The 27,854-nt window shown below is 37.3% G+C and overlaps 1 protein-coding gene across 2 annotated transcripts; it reads left to right on the forward strand.

Moving 5' to 3' along the window:
* Positions 1-1,151: 1,151 nt before the first annotated feature.
* Positions 1,152-16,073, forward strand: LOC121523006 (mannose-1-phosphate guanyltransferase alpha-A). Of its 2 annotated transcripts, XM_041807729.1 has the most exons (13): positions 1,152-1,242; positions 2,379-2,476; positions 4,406-4,509; positions 4,857-5,049; positions 5,227-5,286; positions 5,373-5,503; positions 5,651-5,665; positions 8,654-8,788; positions 9,409-9,506; positions 10,566-10,612; positions 10,721-10,813; positions 13,147-13,315; positions 15,607-16,073. In XM_041807729.1, the coding sequence occupies exons 1-13, from the start codon at positions 1,203-1,205 to the stop codon at positions 15,705-15,707; spliced, it is 1,284 nt and encodes a 427-aa protein (XP_041663663.1). In that variant the 5' UTR covers positions 1,152-1,202; the 3' UTR covers positions 15,708-16,073. The 2 variants fall into 2 exon arrangements, with proteins under 2 accessions (XP_041663663.1, XP_041663665.1); XM_041807731.1 differs by lacking the exon at positions 5,651-5,665.
* Positions 16,074-27,854: the final 11,781 nt, after the last annotated feature.

Here is a 27,854-nt window from a genome sequence, read left to right on the forward strand (position 1 = left end):
TTTACTCCTCCCTGGTTCTCTTTTAATTCTTTTAATTTTTTCACGTTTTAATTTTGGTCCTCTCGGTCTCAGCCTCTGTAGCTGGGTTCCTGCACTGCCTGGGTTACTGTTGTTTTATGGTACTTGATGTCTGTGTCTTGCCTGCATCCTGATGATGTTCATGATGTCTTAGTTGTGCAGTATGGTTCATGTCTGCACTCTGATTGATATCTTTGATGTCTTAGTTTGCATAGCATCTCATGTCGTCTAGGTTTTGATGTATATTGATGTTGATGAATTACTATCTCATCCATATTTTTGGTTAGTTTCTTTAAGTGTTTGGATTCTTGTCTACATGTCACGTCACGTCTTCTTGTCTCCTGTTTGGGTTTGTTGCTTTGTTTTTCTGCTTGCTTCTGCACATGTCAAAGCACTTTGTAAACCCATGTTTTTAAAAGTTCTATACAAATAAAGTTATTATTATTATTATTATTATTATTATTATTATTTTAGTAAAGCATTCCTATGTGTATATGAAACAGCAAATTGTTAATGAACTGTTTCTTTAAAATAAAATAAGAACTGCAACAGGTTTCATTAACATGTCTGTACAGAACAGAACAGCTGTATCTTTTTAAAAAAATGTGTTACACCCACAGCAACATTTGTAAAAAGCCTGTCAGTGTCTGCATGTGAACCGGCGAGTGTTACAAGAGCTGCTGACAGTTGACTGACAATTTAGTCAGTTTAGTTGATCCGGCCAATGCTACAACAGTATTATATACGGTATGTCTGTTATTTAAGCCTAATAAAGTTGAAAAAAAATCGTTTTAAATCACAGAGAGTAACTTAAATTTTATTGCATATAAGAACATATAAGAAAGTAGATTCTGCTTCTGTGTTTTACTCATAAAATCTCGTTCATTTGTTGTCTAAGTGGTTTTTATTCTCAGTACTTACATGAATATAGATCACTGAGAATAAAACGATTCATTAAAATCAATTTAATGTATCATTTGTGCTTTTTATTCCGACAACTCGCTCCTCGACAACTTGTAAGGAGCAGACTTGCCTCTCGCACTATGGCGGCGACGTCGACGTATGGCTGATGCAGGCAGTTGGCCCTTCTCGGCTACCGTAGAGGAGGCGTCATCAAACAGTAACATATTTTTCTTCCGGGTGGTACAAGACTCGTCAAAGAATTCACAGATCTCTCGTTCAAGATGTTAAAGGCTGTCATTTTAATCGGAGGGCCCCAGAAAGGTAATAGAGAAATCCCACATTTGCTGTTTTCTGAGTCAGCTCTGGGCAACTTTGTTAAAGGGGAAGCTAAGCTGCTAAAACAAAACAAACAAAAAAAAAAACAGGCCACTTGTCCTCTGAAGCCTGTTTATATCTCTGACGTGGCATAACGAGAGGACATCACTCAAACAAAGAAAAGGGGGAAAAAACGATATTATTACTATAGTCGAAAACAAGGAAAGGTACAAAAAGAATATAACTGAGTATCAACTGAGTGGACATGTTAAAGGTAGCCGGGTTTCCTGTTGTTCATCGCCAACATCACAATATTTTTCGTAGCCCATTTTTATTATCAGTAGGAAAAGATGAATGTATAATACGGAATTTATGAAATTATTTTTATTTCGATATAATGTAGTTCAGCATCGTATGCAGTGGTTCCCAACCTGGGGTCCGAGACCCCCTGGGGCGGAACCATGTCTGCGTTGATGTTGTCAAAGTTCAGATGTACATGTAATTTTTTTCAAAATTATGATTAGAAACATAAAACACGACTGTGTATTATGGCAACCCTAAAAGGAATTGAAAAAAAGAAGATACATTCATCTTTGGGAAGAAAGGTCGACATTTTTGGGGGGGTTAAAGTTAGATTATGTCTATGTTCACAGAAAACAAACTCAGAATTTGATAGTTTAAAAAGTCGAGAATTTATGAGAAAAATCAAAACATTAGGCTTTCAAAAGTCTTTAATTTTGACTTTAAAATCCCAAGATTTTCAAGTGTTTAAAATAATAAATTTACATCTTTTAAGCAAAAAATGTACAAGAAACTAAACTGAGAACAGTGGTTGGAGTTTAAACTTTTTTTACTTTCTAAACTCAAAAATTCAATGTTTTGGTTGACATACATTTACAACATTTAAAGGAACAACAATCCATACATTTTTTTTTCAATGAAAACAATTAAAAATGATGTGTACTTTTTCCAAGTGGGTCCTGAGGGTGCTTAGCTTTTCTTAGATGTGAGTGGGGGGAACCAGTGGTATGAGATTACAGAAAAGGGTTATGCTGAGATTTGACTCAGACAGTAAACTGTAAACTGTAACATGGTCGGCATTGCCATCTAATATTAAGTTGATTAATTTTGCTGCTTTACAGGCACCAGGTTCAGACCACTATCATTTGAGGTCCCCAAACCCTTGTTTCCAGTTGCTGGTGTGCCTATGCTGCAGCATCATATTGAAGCATGTGCCAAGGTGAGATGCACTGCAATTCTTAAGTCAATGTCTATAAAGTATTAGTGTACAAACACACAAACACACACATATACAGTTGAAACCAGAAGTTTACATACACTATATAAAAAGGCACATAAACTTTTTTTTCTCACCGTCTAACATTAAATCAGATGAAACTTTTCCTGTTTTTGGTCAATTAGGATTACATAAAATTATTTCTATTTGCTAAATGCCAGAATAATGAGAGAGATCATTTTTAGACAATTTTTTATTATTTTCTTGAGAGTCAGAAGTTTACATATATTTCATTAGTATTTGGCAGCATTGCCTTTAAACTGTATGACTTGGGTCAAACATTTTGGATATGCTTCCACAAGCTTCTCACAATAGTTTGCAGGAATTTTGGCCCATTCCTCCTGGCAGAACTGGTGTAACTGAGCCAAGTTTGTAGGCCGCCTTGCTCACACATGCCTTTTCAGCTCTGCCCATAAATTTTCAATGGGACTGAGATCAGGGCTTTGTGATGGCCACTCCAAAACATTGACTTTGTTATCCTTAAGCCACTTTGTAACCAGTTTGGCAGTATGCTTAGGGTCATTGTCCATTTGGAAAGTTATTTGCGCCCAAGCTTTAACTTCCTGGCTGATGTCTTGAGATGTTGCTTCAGTATTTCCACATAATGTTCTTTCCTCATGATGCCATCTATTTTGTGAAGTGCACCAGTCCCTCCTGCAGCAAAACAACCCCACAACATGATGCTGCCACCCCCATGTTTCACAGTTGGGATGGTGTTCTCAGGCTTGCAAGCTTCTCCCTTTTTTCTCCAAATGTAACGATGGTCATTATGGCCAAAAAGTTCAATTTTAGTTTTGTCAGACCGCAGAACATGTCTCCAAAAATTAAGGTCTTTGTCCCTGTGTGCATTTGCAAACTGTAATCTGGCTTTTTTAGGTTTCTTTTGGAGTAATGGCTTCTTCCTGGGAGAGTGGCCTTTCAGCCCATGTCGGTGCAGGACTCGTTTGACTGTTGATAATGACACACTCTTACCAGCTTCAGCCAGCATCTTCACAAGGTCTTTTGCTTTTGTTCTTGGGTTGAGATGCACTTTTCGGACCAAAGCACATTCATCTCTGGGACACAGAACCCATCTCCTTCCTGAGCGGTATGATGGCTGGACATTCCCATGGTGTTTATACTTGCATATAATTGTTTGAACAGATGAACGTGGCACCTTCAGGCATCTGGAAATTGCACCCAAGGATGAACCAGACTTGTGCAAGTCCAAAATTCTCTTCCTGATATCTTGGCTGATTTCTTTTGATTTTCCCATGATATTACACAAAGAAGCAGTGTGTTTCAGGTATGCCTTAAAATACATCCACAGGTGTGCCTCTAATTAACTCAAATGTTGTCAATAAACCTACCAGAGGCTTCCAAAGACATGACATCATCATCTGGGCTTTCCCAGATTGTTTAAAGGCATGGTAATCTTACTGTATGTAAACTTCTGGCTCTCAAGAAAATAATGAAAAATTGTCTAAAAAATGATCTCTCTCATTATTCTGGCATTTAGCAAATAGAAATAATTTTGGTAATCCTAATTGACCAAAAACAGGAAAAGTTTCATCTGATTTAATGTTAGACGGTGAGAAAAAAAAGTTTATGTGCCTTTTTATATAGTGTATGTAAACTTCTGGTTTCAACTGTATATGCAAGTGTAAATATGTTGCATATTCTTCTTTAAATATAATGACTGTTATTGCTTAATTTAAACTTGCTATTGTAACATTTACACCCATTATAGCTTCACAGACATGATGTTGGAATAGAATATTCTCAGTAAATTAGGTTTTAAAACAGTGAAGGGCTTGTTGTCCCATGTGTACAGTATGTGATTGATTTCTCCTTCTGTGCCAACAAAATAATGAGTCAACTTTGTTTTACAAGGTACCAAATATGAAGGAGATTTTGCTGATTGGCTTTTACCAGCCAAATGAAGAACTGACAAGATTCATGGGTAATGCACAGCATGAATTCAAGATTTCCATCAGGTAAAATAGAGTTTGAAGCCAGGATAAAAAAACAGGGCTCTTCGCCACTTCATCAACAACTAGATTTCTCTAGTTTCTGCATACTTTACATTCATTGCAATGACTGATTATATACCCTAGGATGAGTGTTTGCAGCTACAGTAAAAAAACGAACAATATACTGAGTGTTCACAGTTCAACTTATTTCTCCTGTGAAGTTTTAAAAGTTCTCAGATAATCTGAATTTTGATGAGTAATGAAAGCCTTCCTTTGTGTTTTCTGTACAAGTTGTGTGTTTTTTCCACTGTCATGCACTTCTACTGCTGAATGACTGTATGTATTTTATTATTTTTCATTCTTTACAATAGGTATTTGCAGGAGTATGCAGCCCTGGGAACTGGCGGAGGCATCTATCACTTCCGAGATCAGATTGTTTCTGGCAATCCTGAGGCTTTCTTCGTCCTGAATGCTGATGTTTGCTCAGCATTTCCTCTTGGAGAGATGCTCAGCTTCCAGAAGGAACATGGAGAACCAAACAGTTTTGTTCTTCTTGGAACAACTGTAAGATTTAATTACTGACTGTTTTACTGTTGAGAGATGTTTTAAAACGAGTCAAAGTAAAGTAAAATGACAAAACATTTATTTAGCTGTTAACATACTCAACATAATTAAATAGCCAGTCTTTATTTGTTTCAAAATTTGATGTATCCTAAATGAATTTTTGTTCTCTTTTATCAGTCAAACAGAAAGCAGTCCATGAACTACGGCTGTATTGTTGAAAATGAGGAAACAAATGAGGTATTTAATCTGTTCTGTCTTAATTCTCTAGTTATACTTTCTTTACTGTTTTAAGTTTATGACAAAATGTCCTCTTTTCCACGCAGGTCTTGCATTATGTTGAAAAGCCAAGCACTTTTGTGAGCGACATCATAAACTGTGGTATATACCTTTTTAACCCAGACATCTTCCAGCATATTGGTGCCATCTTTCAAAAGAATCAGCAGGAAATGTTGTTGTGAGTCAACACCACCCTCATGTGGATCTGTTTGCAACTGCATGTTAATACCATTCCTTCCATTTCTTTGGCTTTCTTCATTTGTCTTTTTTTCCCTTCCCTCATCCTTTCTGCCATGATGTCTTTTTTTCCTCAAACAAACATCAGATATCCATATGATGGGTAAGTGGGTACATTTAGGCTGCATGGTGTAGTTTTAGTGGACTTGGTGAATGGTGTGAGCTGTGTAGAGATGGCCTGTGAAAAGGCTGTGGTTGTAAATTATGCTTTCTGACTGTTGCCTGGTCCCTTTTCCCCTTAAACTATTTAACATCCACTTGAAGCAGCTTGGTTGTAACTATTAATTTAGTACACTGTATTATTATTATTTTGCTAAATGTGTCTAAAACAGACTCCACTTTTGAAGTCTGAGGCCTAAAGAAATAGTTTGACCTTTTGGAAATATGCTTCGATCAAAAGACAGAAAGATAATCGTGTTACTAGTTAAGCCTATTTATAATATTAGAAGCTGAGGGGAATAGTCTTCATTCAAATATAAATACATCTACCACAGTTCCCTTTGTGATGTGAAATGAGATGTCACAAAATAAATGTTTGAGGCACTGGTTGTTGCATTTGTTACCTTTAGACCAAGCCGGGCTAAGTAAGTTAACAAGCAGTTGAGTGTAGTTTGCTCAGTGATGGGCACGTGATTCTCGGGATGCTTTTCTGAGCATAACACCTGCACCAAGTTACACAAATAAATAAAGAAATCAAATTGATTTCTCCTGGTAATTTTTTCATTTTCCACTCTTTCCAACAAAAATAATGACTGAAAATGAGAAAAGACAACGTTTTTTCATTATTTGATTTGGTTGTTAAAAAGAACGATAAACAGATTATCGACCCCTCTACTGATAGTACAATCTCATGTGCCAATCAATCAGAAATATCTTAAAATATAAAGTACCACTATGATAGACGAGGAAGGTGAGAAAAATAATGATTAGGGCTGTCAAAATTAATTGAGTTAATCCCGATTAATCAAGGTTCACAATTAGTGCACTATCTTTTTTTTTTTCTCTAATCGTGATTAATCACATGCTTTATCATCCCTTTTAACACCCTTTGTCTAAGCTACGTCAGTGTCTCCCTGCAGCCATAGTGATGAATAATAATTCCACCACTGCCCCTGAATGTCTCATTTAATCAAGACATAATCATTCATTTTACTTTAAAACTCACAGACAGCTCAGTGGATAGTCCAGAAGTTATCTGAGCCTTGTGTTGTCAAATATGTCCTTGTTTTACTGTCCCATTATTTCCTTTAAGGTCCATAACAAATTCCTTTTCATGGGGTTAAGTTCATGTTATCTTTGATCTGCCTTTTAAAGCAGGTCTGTATCCAAACAGGAAGTCAGTTATCCTTAGATTATGGCCGTAGGAAAAGCTAAAACCTCAGAAAACAGCTCTGAGGGCAAAATAGTGGAATTTTAAAATGCAGTAAAAAGGGAGTGATTAATTAGATAATTCGTGATTAAAAAATGTTGATCTTTTGACAGCCCTAGTGATGATCTTTTCATCTAACTAAACTTGAAAGCAAACACATAACTGCAAAAATGATTACAAGTATTTCCTTTGAGATCTAATATCAAGGAAAACCACAGTATAATTTTTTATCTGTTTTGCTTGTGTAAATTCATCCGACCCATATCTATTTACATTAATGCTGTCCCACTTGTTTCATTATAGTTAGGGTAAAAAGACTATGCTAAGAAAACTTTGTTCATGATTGCCATCTCACATTTCAACAAAAAAGGGACTGGAACAATTAATCCCTTTTTCCTTGGGGGGTTGTTTTGTTTCGCTTGTGTGATTTGCTGCTTTCACTGTTTTGTAAATTAACACACATTTTGCTTGCCAAGGACCCTTTAAGTGTGAAACAAAGAAACAAACCACATCTTGCATCTGACCTCAGTTACACTTAACTCAAGTAGGGTGCTGAATCATCAAAACTGTCGAAAATATCAGACGTGGTATAGAGTTGAGAACAGTTTTACTGCAGTCTTTGCCTCCAACCACATACCCTGCTGTTTTTGGTAAAGCTCTGATTATGGATTCAATCATTTAAATATTCTTTTCATCAATATTTAATACTCTGTTTCATCTTAGGCACCCCCAAGACACTATGCTAGAGACCCTGATTAATATGAAAGATGTAGACACCACCTAAGTTTTGGATCACTGGGTAATCAGCTTTGGTATCAGCCCTGCAATGACACTATCAGAGTTAATATCAGTGATGTTGGTTCAGTAGATTACTGGATACTTAAATACAAATCCAAGACTTGGTTACAGTGAAAGTATTCAGACCCCCTTCACTTTTTTGTCAATTTTTCTATGTTGCAGGCTGATGCTACAGTTTTTTTTTATTCTCATTAATCCACACCAATCACCTCATCATGACAAAGTGAGAACAGAACTTTAAAAAAGATGCACATTAAATGGAAGTATCACATTGACATAAGTATGCGGACCCTTTGCAAAAACACTTGAAATGTAGTTCTCTTTATCTTTGCTGAGATGTTTCTACACCTTGATTGGAGTCCACCTGTGGTAAATTGTGTCGGTTGGACATGATTTAGAAAGGCACACACCTCTCTATAGAAGGCCTCAGATCTGGCAATGCATATTAGAGCAAAAATTAAGGCATAAAGTCAAAGGAACTGCCTGCAGAGCTCAGAGACACGAATGTTGACAGGCACAGATCAGGGAAGGCTACAAAAAAATTCTGCTGCACTGAAGGTTCCCAAAAGCACGGAAAACTTTGTGTTACGTGGGTACCGTCAGTTTTGGGTCAGTGCAAAACACATGAAGGCCCACTTGGCTTATGAACCCCAGCACACTACAAAAAATTACAAAAAAAAATCAAATCCTGAAAAGTGACAGATTTTAATTTATATGTTAGTGAAATTAAAATAATTAAATTATATACAAAGCTTAGATTGTACTTCTTCTTTTTTCTACCAGTTTCTTAATATCTCCATTTTAGGTTTGATTTTATTTTTGCTTATAACCATGTTCATAACATTTTCATTTAGTTGTGAATTGAAGAGTAAATCCTCTTTCCCCTGCTTGTAGCTTAGTGATGTAAATGTCTGTCTCTTACAGAGAGGAGCCGACCAATGGATGGCACCGAGCAGAGGTCATAAGGCTGGAACAGGACATTTTCACTGCCCTTGCAGGGCAGGGAAAGCTCTATGTGTATAAAACCCTCAGCTTTTGGAGCCAGATAAAATCTGCAGGGTAAGCACAAATGCCCTCAATTCAGTCACATTCAACATTACCTGTAATTTTAATGACACAAAGCCAACCCTGTTTTCTGTAAAGTACTGGTGATAAAGACACTGTACTTTCTTAAATGTAGGCTTCTAACTTAACACGTATCTTTAACAAATGTGCAGTCTTCTAATTAAACACAGATAGAATGTCTTTTTATACTTAAACCTCAGTCACATTTAACATACATTTTGTCCTCAGAACCTGAAAATTATGTCTAACTGCCTCACTTTGAATCAGGAGTGATGTTCTTTTTCTTTTAGTTCTTTTCATTTATGTTCTTTCAGCCTGTTGATTCAGGATCAATTTGGTATTCATTAAGCTGTATTTAGACAAAAAGGAATATTCGTTGTTTCTGTTTTTTTTAAGGTTAATCAGGCTTTTGCCTTTTTTAGATAGGACACAGCAGGAATTTGGGAGGGAGAGGAGGAAATGACATGCAGGAAAGGACCCACATGTCAGACTTGAACCCAGGCTTTAGTACACTGTGCTCTAACTGCTATGCCATCAGTCTTCTTCCAAATATCAGGTTCTGGCATATAATGCTTTGACCTTAAAAAATTTTTTTTTCTTTAATATTTTCTTAGTTCTGCCATTTATGCCAGCCGATTGTACCTCAACCAGTACCACATATCTCATCCTGAAAGACTGGCCTCAAATAAGGATGGAGGGCCCAAGATCAATGGTAAGAAATATGACTGAGTTAAACCTTTATTGCCCCTTGAGGAATTTGACTTACACCTAGATGCAGAGGTGGAAAAGGTATCCACCCATTGTACTCAAGTAAAAGTAAAGTTACTCTACTAAAAATTTACTAAAGTGAAAGTACTGGTCTATAAAGCTACTCAAGTAAAAGTAAAATGTATTTATTTTTTAAGTTTATTTCAGTACTGAGTAACAAGAGAATCAATCCTTCAACCAGATTATTCAGGTAAAGTCACACCTCTGTAATAAAGGAAGATACACAGCAAAACTGATAGTGTTAATTAAATCCATATAGAGTTGAATCTAACACTTTTAAAGTGTCTTTATTGGGCCACACTAAAAATAGTTAAACTACACTTCAGAGTCTTAATATTTTATGACAGAGCTGCAATAACTCTGAAAATCTGTGGCAAAGTAGGTCACCTTTGGCAAGAACAAAGTAGAGTCAACCTCTTACCTCATAGCAAGACGATGCATACTGATAAAGAATATCCAGTATGTGTCTTTTAGGAACACCTAAAGTCAAACACTAACTCAGTGGATAACTTCCCTTATGGTGCAACTGCGTCTGACATAAAAAACAACAACAATCCACCAGAAACATTTGACTCTACAGAGTTAAACTAACACTGGTGATCAACAGGATAACTCCTACACTGAAGACCAATTCATTCAGAATGGAGGTAAAATCCTGACCCTGAGAAATCAACACTCCAGCTTTTTCTCTGCACAAAAGCTTTTTTTGGAAAGTGAGGTGGATTTTTTCTCTCACTATTTGCTACTATGTAGTAAACAGAGGTGTAAAAAGTACAAGAGTATCATATTCAAGTAAGAGTACGGTTACTCTGGTTTAAACTTAAGTAGAGGAAAAAGTACTGATTTCAAAATATACTCAAAAAGTAACAGAACCCCAAAACACTACTCAATTACAGTAATTTGAGTAAATGTTATTTACTAACAAAAGATCTGGTAATCTTTTCTAACTTTGTTCCAGTCTGTTTTGGAGTTGCTTTATGTATACTTCCTCTGATTTTCCTAGGTAATGTCTATATTCATCCTACAGCTCACATTGACCCCTCTGCAATGGTAAGCAATTTTAGCCGAGTGTTTCACAGAGCTGAATATCAATTATGTAAATACTTTGATGTTTTGTTGGAGAAAAATTCTGATGTATCCTTTTTTTCCTTTTATCAGCTGGGTCCCAATGTCTCCATTGGCAGTGAAGTGACTATTGGTGCTGGAGTCCGAGTTCGAGAATCCATCATACTCCATGGGGCAACTCTGCAGGTAAGCTTTTGTGTAACAGCTTTTTTTTACTGCTGTTTTGTGCTGAGACCCATGTCAGAAAGCAGGTTTAGTGCAAATCCAGACTGTCAACCCTCAATGGTGAAACTCTTAGTTTTCCATTTCAGAAAGGGAGACAAAATAAAGATCAGTCCAGCCCATTCCAGAAAGAAAGGAAACTTCAGCTCTAAGTCAGTTACTATGGTAACATAGCCTGTGAAGCTAACGTGGTGAGGAGCAGGTTTTCTTCAATAAATCCCGAGTTTCTCTCTGCCTCCTCTCAGTGGTCCTCATTAAAGAAACCTGTGTGTGACAGAAAACGTGTGTATAGTCATTTTCACGCACAGATCGGCATTTGTCAATCAGCATGTGAGCAGAGGATATGCTCAATTCCCATGCCAGGGCTCAGGCCATGAACACATGTTTTCTAGTCAGTGTGGACTTGCTGTGTAGTGTAAGTCCAGCAGTGTTAAATCTGATATAGCATTTAAAATGTATTTAATGTTACACCCAACCTTGGTTTGAATTATGTTGAAGCAGTGTGAGCTTTCAGCTGATTCATTGTTTGTGTATCATATATTAATTTAATTGATGAATGATCATATTTCAATTCCTTTACTTCTACAATTTTAGCAGATAGGTAGCAGATAGCTATTACTAAAAAATAAAGAAGATAAAGTAGAATTAAGCCCTGCGATTGACTGGCGACCAATCCAGGGTATACCCCGCCTCTCGCCCAGTGATAGCCAGGATAGGCTCCAGCCCCCCCACGACCCCGAACGGGATAAGCAGTATAAATGGATAGATGGATGGATGGATGGATGGATGGATGGATGGATGGAAAGTGGAATTACTCTTGGATTCAAATCAGCTGTTCTAGAAATGATAATAGGAAGGAGGATGTTGGTAGGTGAAGTGGCTGTAGACAGGTGGATCCACAGCAGCAAGCCTTCGATGTCCGTGGTAACAGGAACAGCCATGTTAACTGATCTTTGTAATACTAACATTAGCCAAAATAATTGCAACGAAGAGAAAAATGTTTAAAATATATAAAGGTGATTATAGCAATGCAAGTTGAACAGTTCTTAATTTCACTTTAACATTTGAAATAAATAATATTAATACTGATGATGATGATGATGATGGAGTCAGGTGGGTCCACAGCGGCAGGTTGTTCACGACAGCAGGTTGACTGAACCAAAGATTCAGACAAAATCCACAAGTCAAGAACAAAAGTATGGTGACAGAACTAGGACATGCAGATTCACAGCAGGTGATATGGAGTGATATGATATGAATGCAGAGATAGAGAGGGAGAGAGAGAAGCTCACTGTGTCATGACCCCTGGCAGTCTAAGCCTATAGCAGCATAACTAGAGTCTATATTTTTTCAGATAGCCAATACTAAATGCAGTTTAGTGCCTGCACATTTTACTATCTAATTATCTGCGCTCCCATCTTTCTATTTTATCAGCTGCATTTTTCCATTTTCTTTCATAGTTTTATCTGTGGCTGTCTGCCTGCATAAATGACATTAAAGCATGCTATGCAATCATTCATACATACATATATCATACATAGCATATCAATTTATCAATAGTTCTTCAGTGACAATACAGAATAACTTAGGTGGCATAACCTTAGTTTTGGATTTTTGATAAAAGTTACCTTGGGTGTAATTTTCTTTTTTCTGTTTCAGAACAATCAGAAGAGTTCAAGTTGTGTCCAAAGACATTTATGCTGCAAAAATATTAATTCTTGTCCTGTTGTAATTTGTCAGGAGATATTTAATGTGTAAGCAGTGAAAGCAACAGATAGACAGGGAGGTAAAGTGATACAGAATCAAGCAGGCAGAGGAAGGGGCAGGAGAGTGTACAGTCTGCCAGAAAGCTTTTATTTATTTTGTGCATTATTTATTTGGGGCAAACTCAAAACATTCAAGATAGTGAATGTGCCCTTCGAGAGGCTGGCATAACTTGGAGACTACATGACGTCGACATTTAGGCCCTTTGATGCACAAGGCTCTAGGCAAAAGCTCACCTTTGCCTGCCTATGACATCAGGTCAGCACTGCTGCATGTTAGTTTGCTTATGTGTGGCTGTTGAGGCCTTTGTGTGTGTGTGTGTGTGTGTGTGTGTGGGGGGGTGTGTGTGTGTGTGTGTGTGGCTGTACTCATGACGTGAAACTTAAGATTTGTGTGGGTGAGTTTAAGATCAGCTTTGAGCCTGATAAAGGCAGTCAAAAGGTACTTTAAGCTCCACAGTCCAACCAAAAATAAAAATCCAATGAGAATTAAACATTAACTGAGTTGTTTTCTGTCATATTTCTTTCCTGAAGGACCACTGCTGTGTTCTGAACAGCATTGTTGGATGGGACAGCACCATTGGCAAGTGGGCAAGAGTAGAAGGAACTCCAAGTGACCCAAACCCCAATGATCCCTATGCAAAAATCGACAGTGAGACACTCTTCAGAGAGGGAAAACTTACACCTTCAATTACTATTCTGGGTAAGCACAATCAGAATGCTTCATATAGAATATATAGAGTGTTAAGTAGGTATGTGCTGTGTTATCATCATGATATTTGTATCAGCAGATCTTAGCTTAAAAATTAATAATTGGTATCGGTGGATATGAAAATTTCTGCCGACATTTACAACTGATACATTGGCTGTGAATGTCAGCCTATATTGGCTGTAAATATCTGCTGTGTGGATAGGTTTGTGGACATTTCAAGACTTTTTTGTTTTAATCTTGATGGTACATCTTACACCTCACGAAAATCCAATACCTTGAAATATTAGAACATTGTGGAAAAGTCAAATTTGCAAAAGTCTCCTGAGCCTTCATCCTCTCACTCTGGTTCAGTACACACAGCTGCAATCATGGGAAGACCGCTGACTTGACAATCCTCCGGAGAACAATCATTGACACCCTAGACAAGAAGAGTAAGCCATATAGCTTATTAATAGAAAGTTGACTGGAAGGGAAAAGTGTTGTAAGAAAAGGTACAAAAGCAACGGGGATGAGCTCTGCCTTCGGAGGATTATCAAACAAAGCAGATTCAAAAACTTAGGGAAGCTTCACAAGGAGTGGACTGAGGCTGGAGTCAGTGGATCAAGAGACAACACACACAGATGGGTCCAGGAAATGGGCTACAAGTGTCTTGTTCTTACTGTCAAGTCAATCCTTAATCAAAGACATAATTGGCATCTCACCTGGACTGAGAAGAAAAAGAACTACACTGCTGCTTAGTCGTCAAAAGTCCTGTTTTCAGATTAAACTTAATTTGAATTGAATTTGAAAATGAAGCCCCCAGAGTCAGAAGAGATGAGAGAGATACAGAATCCAAGATGCTTAAAGTCTTGTGTTTCTGGTTTCCGTAGTCAGTGATGGTTTGAGGTGCCATGTCATCTGCTGCTGTTGGTCCACTGTGATGTATCAAGTCCAGAGTCAATACTGTCAGCCATATACCAGGAGATTTAGAGCACTCCATTCTTCCATTTGCTGTGATGTTTTATGAAGATACTGATTTGCCTTTCAAGCAGCACTTGGCTCCTGCCCACAGTGAAACCAAAACTACCAGAAACTGGTTTGCTGACCATGGTTTTACTGTGTTTGATTGGCCAGCCAACTGGTCTGACCTGAACCCCGTAGAGAATCTCTGGGGAAATGTCAAAAGAAAGATGGGAGACACCAGACTTGGATAACGCTGCCACATGGGCTTCATAACACCCCAGCAGGGCCACAGACTGATTGGCCAAAGTTGCATAGATGCAGGACTTCATGCAAAAGGCTCTTCAACCAATTACTGAGTGCATAAATTAGCTTAAATTCCAGAAGGTCAGCATTTCTGTCTTATAAATCATTTCTTTTGACTGATGTTTAGTGATATTCTAATATTTTGAGATGGTGGATTTATTTTTATTTTTATGAGCTCTAAGCCTTAATCATCAGTATTAAAACAAAAAAGTCTTGAAGTATTTCACTTTGTATGACATGTATCTAGCATATATGGAAGTTTCATTTCTTGAATTACATCTCAGGAAAAAAAAAAAGAACTTTTCATGAAATTCTGATTTTTTTGATGCACCTGCATAAATACATTGCCCATAAATAATATTCAATTGAATTAATTATTGTGTTCATGATCTGACTTTTTTCACAAAAAACTTGTTTATGTCAAAGTGAAAACAGATTTCTGTAAAGTTACGTCAAATAAAAATATGTACCATAAAATAAGTAACTGCATTATAATCACCCCCTTCAAGCCAGTATTTAGTAGATGCATATTTGGATGCAACCACAGCACTGATTCTGTGCGGATCCCCTTCAGAATAAAAGCGCTGCATACATTTTTTTTCATACATTATTTTCCCAGACAAAGGCCAACGACCCAGCTGAGAATCACTGCTTTTGAAGGGGGTGAATATTTATGCAGTCCCTTATTTTACATTGCATGTTTTTTTAAGTTGAAATTACTTTGTAGAAATCTGTTTTCTCTCCTGCATTAAAAAAGTTATTGAATTTATTTGTCAGAAAAACAAATTATATAGACCATGACTGATTTAAAAAATCAATAAAAGGGTAAAACATTCAAGTGGGTGAATACTTTTTATAAGCACTATATATGATGCCATGGTGGGTTTGACTTTGATTTGGGCTACTCTTTGTTTTTGTAATAATCGTAAAACAACATAAATACCATGGTGAGAGTTACTACTGAAACGTAATGTGTTATGATCTTTGTGCTTGAATATACTGCACAGACTGAACACAGTCTTTCTTTTTCTGCTCAGGTTGTAATGTGACCATCCCCCCTGAGGTGATCATCCTCAACTCGATTGTGCTCCCACACAAAGACCTCAATCGCAGCTTCAAAAACCAAATAATTCTTTAGTAAATTTTCTCTAACTTCTGCCCGATTACTGTCATCACCAGGTAACTGTGTTTAAGCATCTAAAATGAAGATAAAGGGCATTCATTGAATATTTACAAAAGATGAATGCTTTCTTGAAGAGTGCTGGGTATTTTTGAGGGGTTTTTTATCTTGACTGTTTCTTTTGGGGACGTTTGGTTTAATGTTAACATGATGTAAAAGCACTTTGATACCATACTATGCTTCATAAGGGTACCCTTGAAAAGCGTAAGACTTGTTACTTAAAGATGAGAACTGCAATTAATAAAAATGAAAAAAAGACTAATCACTGTTTAATTTTAATTAATTTATTTGTGTAAAGTTCTAATAAAAACATTTGATACCTCTGATGGTCTCAGATATTGACTCTAACCAATATAATTCAGCTGGTCTTAGATTTTATTTGCAATCAAATAATTTGCTTGAAATTGAAACCAAGTAGGAGTTTTGAGAATCAGACTCAAACATATTCCTGTGAGGTGCATTTCAATCATCGGGAACTGTTTCCATTTATGCATACAGCTCATAAACATTTCATAAGTAACCTTGAGCACTGCAGTTCTAATTTATGCAGAGAGGATTAATTGAACACCTTTTCGAAAAACTCTCACATCAGTCTTGTGACCCTGCTTTAAGATTTTTTAAAGAGGGGTTAAAACTTCCTCTGTGCTCCTCAGAAGAAAAGCCGTGTGACATGATAACTGACCAATGATCAGCTCTCTAAGGCAGTGTGAGATTCTAACATCCAGTGAATATACAAGGACTAAAGTTCTATGCCATGTTTAACAGGAAGGTGCTGTGACAGTTTTCCCTCATTTTCATGTTGTATATATGCTGTGTTCTCTTTACCTTAGAAGTCATATGTTAGAACTGGGAATGACATCACATCTGAGTTGAATGCGTTCCATTTGCTATAAACTCTTAGCTGGTGGCTGCTGTGATTTGCAAGTTGGAAGCACAAGTTTGATAACATCAACTTGGAGTTTCCCACTTTAAATGGAATGCACCAATAACAGATATTGTCGGTGTTGGGCCAAAGCTACCTATCTCCAATACTGCTACTATTCAGGAAATGGAAAAACAATGGATTTTTTAAATATTATTTAACTCTGAATTTTTCAGCATTTTAAGTTTGTAAAAATCAGGATGTAAAGGCAAATGTCTACATACACCAAAAACTACACATCTGATGCAATATTTGTTTTGTCAGGTTATTCTACAGACTTTTCATGGTTAAGTTGATATTTAATTATCAACCTCAAAAACTTGATTATATGAAACAGACTTTTTGTTGTATTTGTCACTGATCCTCTATTGAAAAAATGGATCAGGAATTCAACAACATCATGTGACAGGAAGTACATGGAGCCTTTTTGTTTTTTGTTTTTTCCTCAAGAGAGTTTCCCAAGGTTTCTTGTAATATTTCATTGATAGAAAAAGCATGCACGACATTTAAAAATGTATTTATGGAAGGGAAATAACAATCATGAACTTCTGCAACTATTGTTGGCGGTGGGCTTAGATGGGTTAAGAGCAGGTTGTCAAGGTTGGCAATAGAGTTTTCAATCTCCTTCTGAGGTGCTTTAAAAAGTTTATCATCATGAGCTGTAAATGAAATAAACCTACCTGTAGTTAAAGCTTAAAAGTTTATCTTATGATGAGAGTGCTGGGTTCTCTTCTTTTTGTCAGTCTTGTAAAAGTAATTTGTACATTAACCTGAGCTTATATGTGGCTGCTCAAAAGCACTTTTCACACCACAGGTCACACTGACCCATTCACACCCATTCAGTCCACATCACACACTGATGGCAAAGGATATGTAAAATCATCCATATACATTCACATGCCACTGACACAGAAGTGACACATTAGTCCAGGAGTGAGGGTAACTTTCCACCCTCTGTTTGACAGACAACCGACTTTACCTACAGACTCACAGTCGCCCCAAATAGAATTTACTTCACACAGACATATTTTTACAGAGGTGTTCCTACATGCCAGAATCTGAATCCCTGTGGCCAATCCAAGATCATAGCTGCATGTTGCTGTTAAGAATTATTGAATGGGGACATTTTCTAGAATAAAAGATTTATCAGTAATGACACAATCTATGCATGTAATTGAGCAGCGTGCATTAGAGGCAAAATACTGCCCAGAAGATGAAAATGAGAAAATCCAAGGGTTAAAATAAACCCTACTGGTCTATAAAAGCAGAAAGAGCCATTCTGGAAACTGTGATTGGTTTTGTTTTGGATCCATCCAGGATTAGTTCTATAACACACTTCACATCTCCTCCCAGCAGAAGTATGAGTTCAGATTTAGAGAAAAGAACAGCAGCAATTTCACAAAGCTGTGGTAATCCCAGTTAGAAACATAAACAGATGTTAGAAAACTGGTTTCATCCAAGAGTGCCCCAGTTACTTTGACAAAAATGGGCATTTTAGTCTTCAATTATGTCCTTGGATGTGAAATCTACATCTTGCTACTATAATTGGCGGCTGTCGTAGTTTTCATGCCACATTGTTGCTCCATTTGTCCTTGATACCTTCCAGAAGACTACGTTGGTGTACCAGTTCAAAAATGGTGCCAAAGAAAAAACATAATTATGTACAGATTTTCAATCAAAATCCAAAATTGTTGCTTTTTGCTTCAGTTTTCAGGGGGACTAGACTACGTCACTTCCCCTGTATAACATGCTCACTCCGCCACAATGCCGAAGAGGAGACAGCCATCGCTGTCAAACACATGCTGAAAGACGGAAACTACTGTAGACCGGGCTCATGAGTCTGGTTTTTCTTTTTTTTTTTTTTTTGGAAAGATTTATTTTTGGCCTTTTTGCATTTATTTGATAGGACATTGGCTAGAGTTGGAAACAGGGAGGAGAGCGGGGAGAGACATGCAGGAAATAGTGCCACGGGCCAGATTCGACCCGGGTCGCCTGCGTACATGGCATGCGCCTTAACCACTCGACTACCAGCACGCCCCTGGTTTTTCTTTTTAACTGAGAAAGTGACTGTGCTCTTATTAAACAAGATACAAGGGATTAATACAAGGGATTTGTCACAAGTTGGTGTTAGGAATCATGGTTTATTTGTTGTTCTTTGTGGTTATAAATGGTAGTGCTTCGCAAAAATGTCTGAATTTGTGTCTGTCTCTGTGCAGGTTTGTTTAAGCTCCACGATAAAGTGTGTGCACTTAAACTTGGCAAATAAGTCAAAAGGTGCAGCTTTAATGCTCCCCTTATTACGTTGCAAATATTCACTGGCACACGAAGACGCTGAGCCATTATGCAGTTCTGTGGGAAAAAACATCCCTTTCCATGCAAATCAGCCTTATTGCATTAAGCATCTAAGGAAGAGGATGGCAATAATAACACAGCGTAAACAGATTAAAGATTACTTTACTGTCTTTATTCAGGGAAGAAACTTTGTCAAGATGGTGCCTAAAAGTGAACACATTAAAATTGCCATTCTTTTAACTAAATGCATTTTCTGTTATTGTAAATATCAAACATGGATTGTCAGAATCCTTGCGGATGCTGGCTGGGATGGACAGACCTGTTGTGGGTGCACGTGGGAGTGGATGGCAGTGGATGAAGAAAAGCGTCCCACGCAGGGCTCTAGTTCTTCCTATCAGGATGGCAGTACCTGTTATCTTAAGGTTAAGTTTTTGATTAAATTTAGGGTCCAGTGAGCTTTCACTAGTCTGAGTTACACAATCTCTTGTATTTAAGTTTGTAGTGTGTCAGGATTTCTGTATGTTTTACCAAAGCATTCAGGCCTGTTTAATAAGATGATCCTCACTGCCATATTCTTAATCATGTCTGCCGTAGTACAGCCCATAATCAGGAGCATTAGGTTAGGCTCAGAATGTAAAAAAAAAAAATTTGGACAAATATGAACATTTAAGCCAGAAACCAACAATAACATTATTGGAAATTCAGTTTAGATGTGTTTTTGTCTCAAATAGGCGTACTTAATTACAAGGTAGAATAAATAATTACTTTCTAGAGATCTTATTTTAGTCATTATCAAAATTATTTTTAAACTACACTGGAATCTTGATTTAGATTTAGTCTTGTGCGTTTTTTCTTCTCCAGTAGAGGGCACTGTTGTTCTGTATTGTGACAAGATATTGTTTCTTTACCCCTGTATCACCACCACAGTGGCTTTAATGTCCGGGCAAACTTGACTCTGTGTGACCCATCATTCACTCTGTGTAAACACCAGGATATAATGTGGTTTATTCCATTTCTTGTGTTCCTGATGATTTTACCTTATTTAAGATACATCAAAAACACACTGATTGAGGAGTGATTAGCTAATCCCATTCATATGCATCCATTCACATTTACACACCACTGATTAAGCTGTGGGAGCAAATTGGGGTTAAGTGTCTTCCCCAAGGACACATCGACATGTGACTGCAGGAGCTGGAAGTCGAACCCACAACCCTCTGAATGCGACATGACCAACTGAGCTACAGTTGTCCCACAACCTTTCTGACTAATATGAGCAACATGAACAGCAACACTTGTTTATGACAAATGCCAAGGAGTAAAACATTTCTTTTCCTGTTAAACCCTCAATTCAGTCACAGCAGTCTAAAAATATTTCCTATTTAAGAAACTAAATGTTAAATTCTCTTCCTTCAGAGTTTCATCTTTTTTTTTTTTTTTATCAGAATAACTACATTTTTTTCTGCTTAAATCTTCCACAAGCCTGCCAGGTATGCAGATACTTCACCATTAGTGTTGTGACGTAGCCCACTGAACTACTTTATTAACATTTTAGCACTCTCTGTCTCAGAAAAGACTGAGTTAAATTCAGCGTGTTAAAACGTGTTAGTAGCCAGCTTTAATGAGAGGCTCAGACAGCTTATGGGCAAACAAACTGCTTTGTCTGAGTGAGTACTATCATAGAGTTTTAGGTAGGTACGATAAATCTAATGGGCCAAGATAGCGACTATTTTATTACATGATGTGTTGTCTGCAGACCATTTGTAATATGCCACAAGAAGCTGTTTGAGTCTCGTTAGGTAGGGTGCTTTGTTAGAAAGACACAGAAAGAGAGACAAGGAGCAGGAAAGGCTGGAGGAAAGGACAGAGCTTTTCAGAAAAGACTGGCCAGGTAAGAGTTAGAGAAGGCTGCTGTTGTAAATATGGAGGAGCAGAAAATTTATCAACTGAGCTAGTAGTTTTACACCACCTTTTGCTGGAAAGACAGTGGAAGTTTCATTTAAAATGTTTGAGAGTGTGGAAAGAGAGTGGCCTGAAGTCAGGTGGCAATTGTTGGTGCAGAGTTCGCTAATAGTGATGGGAATTACAGCTCCTTTCAGAGATACTGATAATTCAACTCAGTTCAGCAAGAACAGCCGACTATCCGCTCCCAAATAAGTTTTCATTCAGAAAATTTGCTCCCTAAAAAAATCCATTCTATAGCCCCATATCCCAGTGTATGTAAGTTATAAATTAGATCTCTGGGTTACTGCTTACTTGCTAAAATGGTTTGCAATAAAAAACATAAACTAAAAATGAGTATAAATATTGTCTATAAGTAAATATCAAAGGTAACAATAATGGCAATAATAATAAAAAAAATATTGCAATGAACTTGTGGAAAATAAATGCACAGGAATTCCAGATTAAAAAAATATATTTTGTGGGAGCACAGATGGTCGAGTGGTTTAAGGCACTACCCATGTGCGCGGGGGGCCCAGATTCGAATCCGGCCTGTGGCCCTTTACCGCATGTCTCTTCCCGCTCTCTTCCCTGTTCCTGAATCTATCCACTGTCCTTCCTCTATCAAATGAAGGCATGAAAAGGCCCAAAAATAAATCTTAAAAAAATATGTATATATATTTTGTAAGAAATAATAAATACATTTTAGCTACACACTTGAATTTTATATAGATCACTTTGCTGTTACATAAATTGTTCAGCATTTTGGGGGATAAAGGGGTTGTAACTACGGTTCGACCAATAATCAGTCTTGCCAGTTATCTGCACCGATATTTGGCAACTTGTTGATTATTGGCATCAGTGTTTCATTCAACCAGTCATCAATACGATTAATTAATTACAAAGGTCTGCTGCAAGCATGTCTTCTCCTTTAAAAAAAAAAAAAAAAAAAAAAGACTTCTCAAACATTGCACCGGCAAATTATGTCGCTTCTATTCTGACAGAGACGTCATTACATTGTTTGGAGAAAAAAATCTTTAACTAAGCCATTATAGTCTAAAAAATGTTTCCTTTAATAAGAAACTATATATTTGAATTTGTTTCTGCTTGAGTCTCATCTTTTGTCTCAAATAAAGGTCTTTACACACCTGGTCTGTTATTTTCAGATGTTTTTTTTTTTTTTCTGATCCATAATCTGAAAAAACATCACACACTCAAGCCTTGCACAATGAGTAGCCTATGTTATCTTTTTATTTGACTTCAATGTGAAAAATTCCTGGTATGTGTCAAATTGTTTCATACTGCAAGCTTGTGGCTCTGATGCTCCTTTAAAATCCCTCTGGACCCATCCATCCTGACAGAGAGCTTCATACATCATCTGTTCACGCGTCATAGCGCTGAGCCAAGTTGGAGAGATGGAGAACAACTTTTAAATCCAGTCTCTGTTGTGAATTGTAAGTAGGCTACAAACTTGTGCATGGTTGATTTCCACATAACACATATAAGAGAAAAATACTTAATTTGTCTGGTTTTAGATTCACATTCTCTTGTAGTTAATTCATATTAAGAAAAGATCATATTTTACTTTATGACCCCCTTAAGTATCAAAAGTAGCTACTCAGTATTTTAAGTAAATTTTAAATGACTTACTTTTTACTTTTACTTGAGTAGATTTATAGATTACCACTTTTACTTCTACTTAAGTATATTTTATCCAAAGTAACATTAAATTTTTCTTGAGTACAATAGTCTAGTACTTTATCCACCTTTGATAAGCACAAGTATGACAGACAAGACGCACAAGTATGTGCAAACAAGCGGGGGAAAACACAAAAAGCTGTAAAGGAAATGAGGAAAGAGAGTGGGCAAAAACTACAAAATAAAACTGGAAACACAAGAAGAGAATAATTAGTACCAGAATGTGATCTGCTTTGGACCCCTTAGGCGTAAAGTCTGACTGTTCAGGCCGCTGGTGTTGGAGCAGTGGTGCAAGGACCATGCCTAGTTCTGAGAGACTGAGAGAAGTAATACCCCTGTCGTTGTTACACTTTAACATATCACCCTTTCCCTTCCAGATCAAGGCAACAAAGCCTCTCTTCCAGTCAGTAGGAATGATGCCTACTCCTCATATGGAGCAAGTTTAATTGCAACATATCACACACACATTTGCAAACAAATAACATCTCAATGACTCCCAAGACTTTTCAGAAAGTATTCTGTGGACTGACAAGACAAAAGTTGAGCTTTCTGGAACTTGCGTTGTGTTACATCTGGAGTAAAACTAACATTGTATTCCATAAAAAGAACATCGCACCAACAGTGCTGATTCAGAACCTGGGTGGACCCTCAGATGTGGTTTATTTAAAACAATTCTGCTAAGAAGACTGGGCCAAAATTGCTCCCCAATGATGTGAAAGACTCATTGCCACTTATCCTAAATGCTTGCTTGCAGTTGTTGCTTTCACATCTGGTTATTAGGTTTAGGGGGGCAATTTCTTTTCACATAGAGCTAGGTAAGTTTGGATGAGATACCATGATACTTAAAGGTTTCAATTTTATGCAGAGGAGTGCCATATTTTGCAATTGTAATGAGACTGGGTATGGATTTGAGATTCCTTTTGGTATGATTGTGTTTTACTGGGAGTTTATTGGATAAATGCCAGTCCTGTAGAATGTAAAAGTTGTACTATAGTGAATCTTGTATTTGTAATAAATCCAGTTTGGAAGTGAAAAAGACAGTATCATCTGCATAAAGTTGAATATGGCAATAACAAAAGATTTAGGGGACATTGTTAACAAATGGAGAAAGGGAGTGTCTCAATATTGAGCCCTGAGGCACACCTTGCTGCTGTGACAGTGAATCATATTTTCATGTAATACCACATGGTGTTCCCAGTGGCAAAGATATGAACTGAACTACAAAAAGTGAATAATAGTCAACAAAATCAAAAGCTTTAGTGAAATTACTAAAGATTGCTCCGGTGATATCAATACTTTTAGAAGCACAGAAGACATCATTGGTAAATTTCATTAAAGCTGCAGTAAGCGATTCATTTTTAGTATTGCATGCCCACAAAAACAACACAACCCACTAGGGCCTTGTTATTAAAACCATCTAACACACTTCTGCAACGCCTCCTCATGCTGCACTCTCACTTGAGGAAAACCAGCAAGGGACGATGCTCCAGCCAATTAGGAGACATACTATGAATACAATGGCAGAGTTACCAGCAGTGTTTGGTCCTATGTAGAATTTGTTCATGCTGAGATGAAGTGTTTTCTTGCCTGTAATCCAGCCATTGATTTCAGTGGAAAAGTGGAGCAAAATCAATCCACAAGAGCTTTGCCACCGTCAATATTCGATTCAGCAGACATGCTCATCCATGAGGAGGTATGTGAGAAGAGGGGCGGAGCTATGGAGCTCAAACATGGAGAACAGGATGTGACGGGGAGTAGAGTTGATTCTGCACGGTTCTCATCGAATGTTACATACTCGAGCTTTAAGGTAGTTGTGGAGTGGTTTGGTCTAAATCCTGATTGACATGTTGATGAAATATTGTTTGTACTGAGATAATGCAAGACTTGTTTATGGATTAATTTCTCAAAGACTTTGGGAATAGAGCAGATAATGGATATGGGTCTGTAATTATTTAAATCAAGAGGATCTCCTGCTTTGTGCAGGAGATCCTCTTGACAGATGGTAACTTACAAGTGGATGGAGAGCGATTAAGTAGATAAACAAGTGGGTACATAAGAATATGAGAAACTAACTTTTAAAACTTATTTTCAATTCCATCAAGTCCAGCAGCACTGTTTACATTTAATTAATTAACACCATTTTAGACCTCAATGAGCAAAGTCTTCTAAAATTAGAAAGAACTTGAACGACATGGATCACTGTCTAAAGAGCCAACTGTTAGATAAGATCGAAGGCAAAAAGGAACAGACGGCAAAAATGCTGACTGGAAGATTTAGTATAGAGTGTAAAATCACATTGCCACTTTTGATGTGATTTCTGGAGTCTTTATCAGGTTTATTGATAATGGTTTTGATGTGTTTCCAAAATTGCTTGGATTCTTGAAATTAAATGTAAGAGATTCTTTATAAAATCTTCATTTAGTATTTTAAGTTTTAGTTTTGCTCATATTTTCAAGTTGCCTGTAAAATTCCCTGTCAGCATTATCCCTTGTCTGACAAAATTTTGACCAGGCCTTATCCCTCTGCCGAAACAGATTTATAAATTCAGGAGTAATCCAGGGCAGATGATTACCCTCAACTTTAGCAATCTCTGAAGGAGCGTGCTTATCTATAACATCACTATACTCAGTCTAAAATAATCCAAAGTTAACAGAAACTAAGTCATTAATAAATAAATCTACATTCAGTTTTTTATATTGTCTGAATTTTATCAGACATGGTGGTGCTTTAGGAAGCTTCATTTTCCATGTTGAGTTATCAGTAAAGCAATCTGAAAACACCAGACTTTATAATACAGTTTGGATAAAACACAAGAATAAAGACAAGAAGGGTTCGAGCATTATAAGTGATTCAAGTAGGTTCAACCAATTATTTGACTCACATTTAAAGTAGTAAAAAGTTTTCTCTCCTCACCAGCAGACTTGTGTAGCCAATCTTTATTGAAATGAGCAAACAAGATTTAATGCATTTCAGGTTATTGCAGAAATCATGCAGTTAAAGGACTGCTGGTGCAGGTGGTTTATATATGCTAACAATAGTTATAGATGTATTTACATTTATTATAGCCTTACTAAAAACGCTTCAAACTATTGCAGCTGAATTGTTGGATCTATTTGTTTAAATACTAGATCTGAGGAAACATATATTGGCATGCCTCCACCCCCGGTTTACATTTCAGATGTATAGAGAGCATAATTTTCTAAACATATATAATCACTTCAGATACTATGGTTAAGCCAAGTTTCAGATATAGTAATTGCACTAGGTTTATAAATATAAGCCAAAAATGCAGAAAGAGCATTTACTTCAATTTTTGGAACAGCCTCTCTCAGGCCCCATACTACATCCAGCCACAAGGAGGCGATAGAGATATTTTATACTTCTCGGGCTGTAATGTTGTCCATCACTGGGTTTGATGATGTGTTGAGATAAGTGAAAACCCCCCAGAATGGCAGCTTTTATCAATAATTGACTGATGAATACAAGTTTAAAATGAATTACATTTGCAAGCAACAGCTGAAAGGTAACCTGACACGCCAGATGATCCATCTGGGAAAGCTTCAATGGGCTCTATGCACAGCAGGGGTTGGCGTATTTCCGGTGGAAAATAAGACCGGTTCTCAACTTCCGCCTAACGATACGTGCTAGGCCAAAACGGAATCTAAACCCTCCTATACTGCCTTAATTTGTCTGTTTCGTTGGGTTTTTTTTTTTGTTTTGATTGTTGTTTGTGTTTACTCTACCATCATCACTTGGCATCCAAACATGCTAAAATGATGTTTCAAAAACAGGTTAAAAGCACTTCTGGACATCGTTGCTGCGTGCTGCAATGTACATCTTCAGCTAAATTTAACTCGTCATTGACAGTCAGCTCAGGTAACTCATGCAAACAGCGAGTAAACCGCAATGATTTTGCCATCATACCCCATTCTCTTCTCCCGACTGGAAGAGTGGGAGCGGTCTAATGCCAAAGGCGTAAGCAGTTTGTGCATAGAGCCCATAGGAGACGTTTGAGAAAAGGCAGAGGCTCTGAAAAAAACTCGGAGGGTGATTGGGTAAATGTTCTGTCTGTCACATCTCTACGGGCCAATCAGAGCAACAGAACAGATGATGTAGCCGCTGTCGAGCTGCCTGTGTGCAGCTACTGAGGAATAATGCAAAACATGGTGACTATAGACATGTAAGTACTCGACTTTTGTCATTTTTGAAAAGAAAACAACTCACTGCTGTTCTTTGTTCTTCTTTTTGTTGTCAAGTTCTGATAAAACTGGCGCTTTAGCAGCATCCACGCTAATCTCTTCCTCCATAACTGCACCAGCTCTTGCTGCTGCTTGTTTACGTCGCGTCTCTGCTGCGTCTGAAAGTACTGCCCCCCGTCACTGATTGGTCCTGTCACTTTCTAACAGGGCCCTAATGGTTCAGATGGGAGCTTTGCAGGATGGATTCGCCAGTGAAAAACAGGGAACAGGCATATCTATCTGCTTTGCAAGGTTAGCTGAAAGGTGGATTTAAAAAAATGGATTAAACATTAAGTCACTCTTGATTAAGTTTTTTTCAATCTCAGTGGTCTTTGGAGTAGTTTTGATAGCTGTAGGGAGTTTGTAAAAAGACAAACCAGAATACCACAGCATAATTTTTCTCTGCACATTTGTTAAATTTGATAGTGTTGTGGGAGCCAGATGGTAATATGTGGGAGGCCTGATGTGGCCCCCAAGTCACCAGTTGAGGGGGGCAAAATGATAATGTTGCCTGGAATCATGAACCTGATGGGTCAGCATAGGCCTATTTCTCTTCAAGATAATCATTTATCCTGAACAAAACTTGCTCTTGACAGGTTAGGTGTTCAGCATAAAATACCGTGAAAATCTACCCTTGAAGAGATGAACTACCTCAAAGTTTTGAAAACCCAGAGTAAACTCTGAAGTTACCTGTTACCTCAGAGGCCTCAGATGCTTGTCATTTCTGTTAAGTAATAGATTTATTTTTAAATATCATTTTGAAAAAGTCCAGAGTCTATGATAAATAATTTCTATTTTAACCATCATCATTTCTCAATATTTGTGTAGCCTGACTTCTGCCACATTTCAATTCCAGCAGTAATATCAGCTCATTCACCATCATGACAATAACAAGTTAGTCACAAATGCTTATCTGTGCACAGACAAGACGTGCAGCTTCGTTGTGACTCTCTTTTGTATATTTTAATAATTTCAAGCAATCAGTTGTCTTGAGCAGATAATTAAAACATGTCT

This window comes from Cheilinus undulatus, linkage group 15 (genome assembly GCF_018320785.1).
Source record: "Cheilinus undulatus linkage group 15, ASM1832078v1, whole genome shotgun sequence".
In the NCBI taxonomy this organism is placed as follows: domain Eukaryota; kingdom Metazoa; phylum Chordata; class Actinopteri; order Labriformes; family Labridae; genus Cheilinus; species Cheilinus undulatus.